This window comes from Gavialis gangeticus, unplaced genomic scaffold, assembly GCF_001723915.1.
Source record: "Gavialis gangeticus isolate Ggan-Ray unplaced genomic scaffold, GavGan_comp1, whole genome shotgun sequence".
In the NCBI taxonomy this organism is placed as follows: Eukaryota; Metazoa; Chordata; order Crocodylia; family Gavialidae; genus Gavialis; species Gavialis gangeticus.
Window position 1 is genome coordinate 71,596,909 of NW_017729033.1, and position 8,326 is coordinate 71,605,234.

The 8,326-nt window shown below is 43.2% G+C and overlaps 1 protein-coding gene across 1 annotated transcript in view; it reads left to right on the top strand.

Annotated features, from left to right (window-relative positions):
* Positions 1-8,326, top strand: part of PDGFRA (platelet derived growth factor receptor alpha) — a 54,622-nt gene that overhangs the window by 6,170 nt on the left and 40,126 nt on the right. Inside the window, exons 2-3 of the mRNA XM_019526254.1 lie at positions 6,078-6,138; positions 7,538-7,852. Coding sequence (XP_019381799.1) covers positions 6,090-6,138; positions 7,538-7,852 — 364 coding nt within the window. The 5' untranslated portion in view covers positions 6,078-6,089. The remainder of the gene's footprint in view (positions 1-6,077; positions 6,139-7,537; positions 7,853-8,326) is intronic.

Genomic DNA, 8,326 nt, shown 5'->3' on the forward strand with positions numbered 1-8,326 from the left:
TATCTCCCCTATTGTTTCCTAGGAAAAATACCCCGGGGCTGGGTGTTGCTATTGCTGCCCCCCCCCCCCCCTCCCCGGACACCTCTCGGATCATCCCCCCACGCTCCGGGTCCCCCAGGCGCGGTGGCTTTCCCCGCTTCGGGACACCAGCGCCTGCCAGGGCTTCACTTCCCAAGGGCGAGTCCGTGCTCTGGAGACATTCAAAACCCCAGGACAGGGGCTTTGAAGGGTTGAATGTAAACACCGCCTCCCCAGCTGCCCGGCTCCATAACATCCAGCGGTGGAGGAGCCCCCATGCCCGTGCCCCCCGAGCTGAGCCATCCCGGGGCAGACCCCCACCTTCCAGCTGCTCACTCCGGGTCCTTGCTGCAGGCAGACCAGGGTGGAGAGCAACCCCCCGGGTGCTTCCCATTCACGCCCGGCGCTGCTTTAAGTTGCCTGAGCTTTCGGGGTGATTTCGGCCGCAGCATCGAGAGACCCCGCTGGTTTCGTCCCATTCCCTCCTCCGGATCCGGGCCGGCCCGCATGTGCGAGTGGCTCTGGGCGGGGGGCGGGGAACAGACTATCTGCCCCCTGACTTGTGACCTCGCTGCCCAGCGCCCGGATCCCGCCCGGGGGGTCATCCCCGCTCATCTCAGAGAAGGACCCCCGGAAGGATGCGTGAGCGAATGGATCCCGCATCTGGTTGTCTCCGCGGCGTGAGGCTGAGCCCCCCACCCCGGGCCCTGCGTTTCCCAGGGGGTCCCCAAGAGCAAAGTCAGGCTCCCTGGTGCAGGCCGAGGGGCTGGAGGTGGCTGGAGCAGGCTCTCGGCTGAGGCGGCTCCCGAGGGCAGGCGCGGAGCAGCTGTGTGATGTGGCGGGGCGGAGAGGAGAGGCCGCCGGGTGCCAGGCAGCGGTTTCCCAAGGGCAAGGCGCGGCGGAGCCTCCCTCTGGCCGGCCGGTCGGAGCGCGGGCTCTGCTGCCCCCTGGCCGCCGCGGAGGAGCTGCCAGCTGCTCCCCGAGCCCGCAGCTAGCTTCATGGGGCGGCCGCGCTGCGGGCTCCGTCGGACTCGCTCCTCGCGGGCCGGATCCTGTGCCCTCGCTGTGGTGAGGCTGAACCTCGCCCCGGCTTCAGTTCAGTGGAGTTGAGGGGAGCACCGCACCGTAGTGATGACGAGGAATCAAGCCTGTGGCTCTTGTCCCAACGCACATGCAGTCTAGGGCTTCGAGCCTGCCACAGCATCCGCCAGCACAGCTCCCCCGGGGCACCAGTGCTGAATCCCGGGGAAGAAGATTCCCTCGGAGTTTCCTAGCAAGCCAGTGGGCTGAGGGACAGAGCCTGACAAGACAGGAGGTCAGGAATCAAAGCCTGCAAGGTTCATATCCTGTCTGAATCCCGATGATAGGGTTTTTCAAAATGATCATAAAATCGTAGAGCACTAGGGCTGGAAGGGCCCTCCAGAGATCACCTGGTGCAACCCCCTGCCTCAGGCCGATCATCGCTATCCCAACCACCCTATACCCTCCATAATCTAAACGACTTAAGAAGGCTGCCAGCCCTGACACAGCACAGACCTAACAAAACCTGATCTAGAAGCAGAAAATTCTTTTCCAACGAGTTTCCTTGCTCTGCATGTTGGACATGCCCCCAGACAAACAATGGCTTCAACAAAGAGAATTTTTCTCCAAAACTTGGAAACAGTTTTAAGAAAAATTACAACTATACAAAAAGTTAGGATTTAGCAACCCAAACAACACTGGGCTCCCCCTCCCTAGTCAGTTTACTTTAAAATCATGCTCCTGATGCTGAAATTACAACCGCACAGGAGGGCACAAAAATCTGTGGGCACTTATTTGAATTTGGGGTTGTGAGCAAATTTGGTGTCATTTGTGGTCTGCTGTCTAGGCTCTAACGAGATCTTTGCACAGGTTTGGGTACCAAGGAAAGCAGGAATTAATTAAGTACATTTTAAATCTTATTTTTTATGTCTCTCTTGGTCTGCAGTCCAAGACTAGGATTTGAATGTATCTTATGCTTTTGAGTACTTTGAGGGGAAGAAATTTGTTTCAGCTCTTTCAAAGATCAAAGCAGGATTTTTCAACAGTTGCCTCACTGATGCCCACAAGAATTAAAAGAGCCAGCAGAAGCATTCCCTTTCCCCCAAGTTTCCATGCTTTGCCATTTTGTTGAGTTTTCTCCATCTTTTTAAACATTTGGACCCTGATCCTGCAGCAATTCCATGAGGGGAAACCCTTATTCTTGAACAAGCTCTTTGAAGTCATTGGAGCCCTGCTTGAGCACATGGGACTTGTTCCATTAATGAGATCACAGAATCAAGACATTTGACTTGTAAACACTTTGGGACTCTCCACTGTGTAGCTCCTATAGGGCTGTGCACAATGTCAGGATGTCATACAGTTAGATATGATAGCTAATTATGCTTCTGTGGTATAGAAGAAATATTTAAATAATCCCAGAAGTAATTTTTTGTAAAGATGTATTGGAGCAAACCTCCCTTTAGGGGAAAAACTGAAACTGAATGTATGCTTTACTTTGTTAGGCTGAATTTTAAGGGATAACTTTTTCTTGCTCATTCCTTTCCTCTCTGCACTCACCAAAAACTCCAGAGCCTGCTATTGTTCATTGTATGGAAGGCTCTGCTTTCCCTTACATTTTCTCACAAGGAAAGGAGCCAACCACCAAGAGAAGTTTCAGGTGGCCCTGTCCTCATGTTTAAATCAACCTAACAAAATATACCATTTTCATTAAATGATTTCCTTTTGTTGGGCTTGCCTGAACTTTTCCTGGAAAAGATCAGAGCTTCCTGAGGGAGGCCAGACTTACAGTCTGGGGACAACTATATTAGAGTATCCACCCCTTTTCATAGTTAGGATAATATTTCCAAGAACTGAAGAGATGACGGAATTTGGGGTACCAGCCTCTGACCCTTTATTCGTATCAATAGTCTTCAGAGGTACTGCTCACCCAAATGAGCGAACAAACAGTTGCAAGACCGTCTTGCTGGGTTTTTTTTGGTTTAAATAGAGCTCATATGAAATTAAAATATAAAAAAAATGATGGTTTTAGCTTGATCCCTGGAGACCCAGTTCAAATTCCATCTGCTGCCTTTGAGACTAACCTTTTCCTTCTGCCAAGGAAAAGAAATTTGATTACATTAGGATGGATCAACATTGCCATCATGTGGCCAGTTGGATTAAAAGCAGGTGAATAGTGTCAATGGGCAAGAGCTGTTACGTCTGGTTTAATGGTGGATGTGAAATTCTACAACCCCAGTAAATTTCTGTGTTTGATTTATGACAGCAGAAAAGATGCTCTCTTTCTTTCCATCATAGTAACTTTTTCCTCATTATATGCAGAAGGGCAGACTAGGATTGTCAATTTTTTTCTATACAATTTTTTGGCACATTTTGCTTTGCCTTACCACTGTCAATGGTGGTTTGCCTGTGCTTAGCAGTAAGTTTTTGGAAGATCAGGTACTTTCAAACAAAACGTTTTGCTTATGTTCATGTAATAACTTATTTTAATTAAAAATAAGCACTAATATTTAATTCAGATCACTTCAAAATCAAAACATCTGAACAAGTTAAATTTCTGCTTTACTCAACACATCTTGCTTTTACCTAGACACTGGCAAACTATTATTTTGAAATTTGGGCCAGGTCTTGTATGCTCCCAAATTCCTGTTATATGCTTAAGGAATGAAGGATCAGACCAGATATGCATATGTGTTAGTGATGTTGGGTCAGAACCTCCGCCTCTGTGGCTCTAGAGACTTTAATGGTACATGTTACTCCAATTTACAGTAGCTGGTGATCTGGTCCCTGGGGTGTGTTAGGAGGAACTGGACTTGCTATGCTTACTGAAGATTGCTAGACAAAAATAGTTAAAGAACTTGGAGGACAGTGATGGGTTCATTCTTTCTGTTGTCCTGGGATGAGACTTAAAATGTTGCATCTAGCAAAAACTAAATCATTAGGTTCCGACCAGTGTGTCGCCTAAAGTATGGGCACTGAATTAAGTAAACAGGAAAAATGAGCATAAGCCAGAACATGTGGGTGCAGCTTTCTGGTCTTCTGTGTGCCTTCACAAGATGCAGAACATTAAGTCAAATTCTATATGGAATCAGACTTATGTGATGTAGCATCACCCATTTGTCCCTAGTCTCTCTCTGACAGTTGCTCTGGGCCTCGTCCTCTAATTAATGACATTGATGGAAATGATCAGAGTCATGAGGTCTTAAAGAGCAACCAGTCTGCCAAAGGGCATCTAGGAAGTCTGTACATTTTAAATTCATCACAGTAGATTAAGCCACTCTGCTCCCATTGGTTTTTATGGTAGTTGAGCTCTTTGGCTAAAGCTCATGCAGTACTTCGGAAATATATTGTGTTGTCACCTAAATGTACATGGGTATTTATAGGGCCTTATTCACTATTAACTTATACCAGTTTTACATCTGTAAACTCCACTGATTTTAGTTGAAATTACTCCTTATTTATGTGAGATAAGAATCACTTCCATATTATTACTGGTTGCAGTGAATAGTCTATAAAAGTGAAGGCAAGAGATCCTTCTCTCTGTAAGGCAGAAGGAAACCTGGTAGGCAGTGTGAGTATTACTGTCTCGAGAATCCTGAACATTTAGGAATCAAATCAGTAGGGCAAAGTATGGGATTTTTAAAGGATGTACAGTAGGTCACTATCTAAAGAAATACAGGACATACATATGATAAAAATGAGTAAGAAGGCTGAAACCAGAGGACTTCTTTGATGTCCCATAGTCTGTTATCAGTGAGAGGCAGATACGTAAACACATGACCATTATTACTAATTGCAAAATCAGCCTAAATGGCTTGTCTCTGTTGGAATTCTGTCTGCGGAATTTTTGAAGCTGCTGCACATGTTTTTGTAGCTGGTAGTATGTAAATCTTAGTGTTGCCACAACACCATTCAAATCCTTCACATGATATCAAACACATTTTACTCTGCCTTATATGTTTTATTCCATGTTGCAAGAGAAAGGAGGGTCAAACTCATCTTTCATAAAGAAATATTTTTTGGCATTCTGTAATAATTTTATTAAAAGGTGTAGGTGACATATTCTTAATATCTGGATGTGTTTACATGCTTTCCTTTACCAAAACCAACTGTTCTATATTAATTGCATGAATTGAAGATGCCCCAAATCTTTAAGAACTGATCCCAAGCACAGTGCATTATCATTCTTTTATTCATATCTAAGTGGCCTGTGCTCCCCAGTAGAGGTCCATTGGTACAGCTTGTTCAATTTATACCTACTTTGGGCCAGAATGGATTCCTACTGAAGCTAATAACAACATTTCTGTTTGTAGTAACTGCATGCTTTGCCTTTGAAAATCTGTTGATGGCTCAATTACTGTAAACTGAAATGTTATAATATGGCATGTAGCTAGATAGCTATTTGTTTCAGTTTTATGGCAATTTGCTTTGTATATCTTAAAGAAGCAAAGATATAAATCATTGTCCTTCATAGTGCTTGGGAAAAGAAGTACTTTATGAATGCTAGTCTTGAGCTCCCTCTCGCGTTTTACTGGAGAATGTCATGTTTTAAACAGAATGTCTTTTGATCAAGGTAATTCTAATTGGATGAAACAAACACATTAATTAACAGAATTAAAAGTATAGAATATTAAGATGACTGGATGATGGTAGTTTTAACTGTTAAAATTACATTCAATATACTTTTCCTCTCAAAAATCCAATCAAAGGACCAAATCTTGCTGTCAGTTACACTACTCTAAATACACTGCTACCCCATTGACTTCTGTGGCATTTCCCTATATGTGCAGTGATGTTCTTATGATGTCAAGTCTGAAAACTGTTGTTGAAGTTTCAGGCACTTGGAACTTAGCAAGAAGAGTTCAGTAACCTGCAGGATTGGACCATGGCTGTAGAATTTGGCCCAAAATGTCTGAATCATTTTTATGGAAGGACTCTGGAGGGACTAGTGTTTTAATGCAATCAGAATCTCTGTGAGTAAATATTTTTTAATTTATTTAAATCTGTTTACTAACTTTACTTTTTCCTTTATTCTTTTTCAGTTTTCTGCAATCATGGGTACTTTCCCAAGGACACTCCTGGGCCTGGGATGTATTCTAACAGGTAATATTCCCAAATCCCTGAGGTTTCTTAATTATTATTTCTTTATAAATCTGTGCTTAAATCAGTATTCAATAGTGGATTCCTCAAACAATTCTTTTCAATGTCATCTGTGGCAATGAACATCAAATGATCAGTCAATCTGCTATAAGTTCAATTTTTTCTCACATTCAATATGGTAAAACTAGACAAGAACAAATCCCAAGAATGGAATAAAATCTGTTGACAGGACAATATTCATAGGACCATAGCCTGGTGTCTTGTGTCAAGACCAGGTAAATGGATGGGATTCCCAGAAGCTCTAAGGTTGTCAGAGAAATGAAATCCACCATGCACTTACTGCTGTAGCCTTAGGGCTGTGGCACTCTCTAGCTCTCTCAAATAGGTGGATTGTGTGATTGCCAATGCACCAGCCTTCCCATGTTTTTCACAACAGATTTCCTCCAGCAGCATGGTGCAGGTTCCCAGAGTGGGCTCCTTGATTCTTTTCACTCTGCAGCACATAACCAGACCAGCTGCACTGCCTATCAGGCCTTCCATATCTGCAAAAGGAATGGGGTGGAAGACAAGGTTTGGTGCTAGGTTCTGAGAACAAAATAGCCAGTAGATCCCAATAATACATATACAAGCATCCATGCTTGTTTTGTTACCAAACAAGTATGGGTAACTGGTTTATTTTACAGAGCCTACCATTTTAGTCTGGGCTCAGTTTTCAGTTGCATGAAGTCTGCTTTGTGCTTGTCTCTTGGCAGTCATAAACAGTGTATCTCACTCCTTGATGATTTCTCCAGGTGTAGAATTGTAGGTGTGACTGCTCATACTTATACTGGGAATTAGACTGGCTTTTGGCCAGGCCAAACACAATGTCTGTGAATCAGAAAATCTGGTGCTGTAAATGCAGATTGCATATTAAAAAGCACTTCAGCTACAATATCCTATTTAATGAGTTACAATTATATTTGACTACAGACCTTCCTCACATTTTAACTAGAAGTGGGTCTGAGCCACAACACTTGGTTTTGGGTCTCTGCATTGCAGAAACAAAAACTAGTAGTAAAGTTTCGTTTATGGATTTAAAATAAAATGCTCCCGAAATTTGGGTCCATTTGGATCTGGGATTTTGGAAGCACTGTCTCTAATTTCAATTCCGTCTTTCACGTCTTGACACAAGTAGTACTGAACTAAAATAAATTGTATTTAATCTCCTCGGTTTCAAAGAGATGGTTTTGTGCTTTCTGTAGAGAAATGCTGTGATTTTTCAAAAAGGGCTCATTTCCAGGGGAAGCCACATAACTGAATCATTCATGAAAATTATTACAATACAGACAGATCATTCATTCTTTTCCACAGCTCTGTGGTGAGAATGTCTTGCCTAGTAACATGTTGCTTTTTACTTTCCCAGGACCATGGCTAACATTTTGCCAGCTTCCATTGCCAACTATATTTCCAAATAAAAATGAAATGGTTGTGCAGTTGAATTCTTCTTTCACCCTGAAATGCTCTGGGGACAGTGAAGTGAGCTGGCAATACCCTATGGCCGAAGAAAACCAGAAAATAGACATTAGACTTGAAGAGAACAACAGTGGCCTCTTTGTGACTGTGCTTGAAGTAGGAGATGCCTCAGCTGCTCTTACTGGATTATACACTTGTTATTACAATCATACCCAAGTGGAGGATGGTGAAATAGAGGGGACAGATATTTACATCTATGTACTTGGTGAGTGGATTATGCCATGTTTCCATTGAAAAATTCACCTGGATTGCTGTAACTTGTATATTGAGAAAGATATTGATAGTACTTTGATTGTTGATGGTACTTTGGCAGCAAGGTGACATGAAATACTATCAGGGGCCATTTTTAACATCTAAATTATAATTAACCTGTTTGCTTGGACTAGGTATATTAGAATACAAGACTTACTATGTTAGATCAGACTAAAGGTTCATCTGGCCAGGTATCCTGATTAGTAAGAACATTTTGCTGTATTGAAACATATGCTTGAGAAAAGTTTAAAAAAAGAAATGGCACTGCTGGACAGTCTTGTGAGAGACAAACAATGTTATGTTTCCACCTATAATTTCCTACAGTGCTTTGCAATTTTTATAGCATTTTTACAGTGTACTGCCTTCCCTGTCTCTAAACTGCCTTTCCTGCACAGTGGAAAATCTACTGGATCCACCGCCCCCAGCC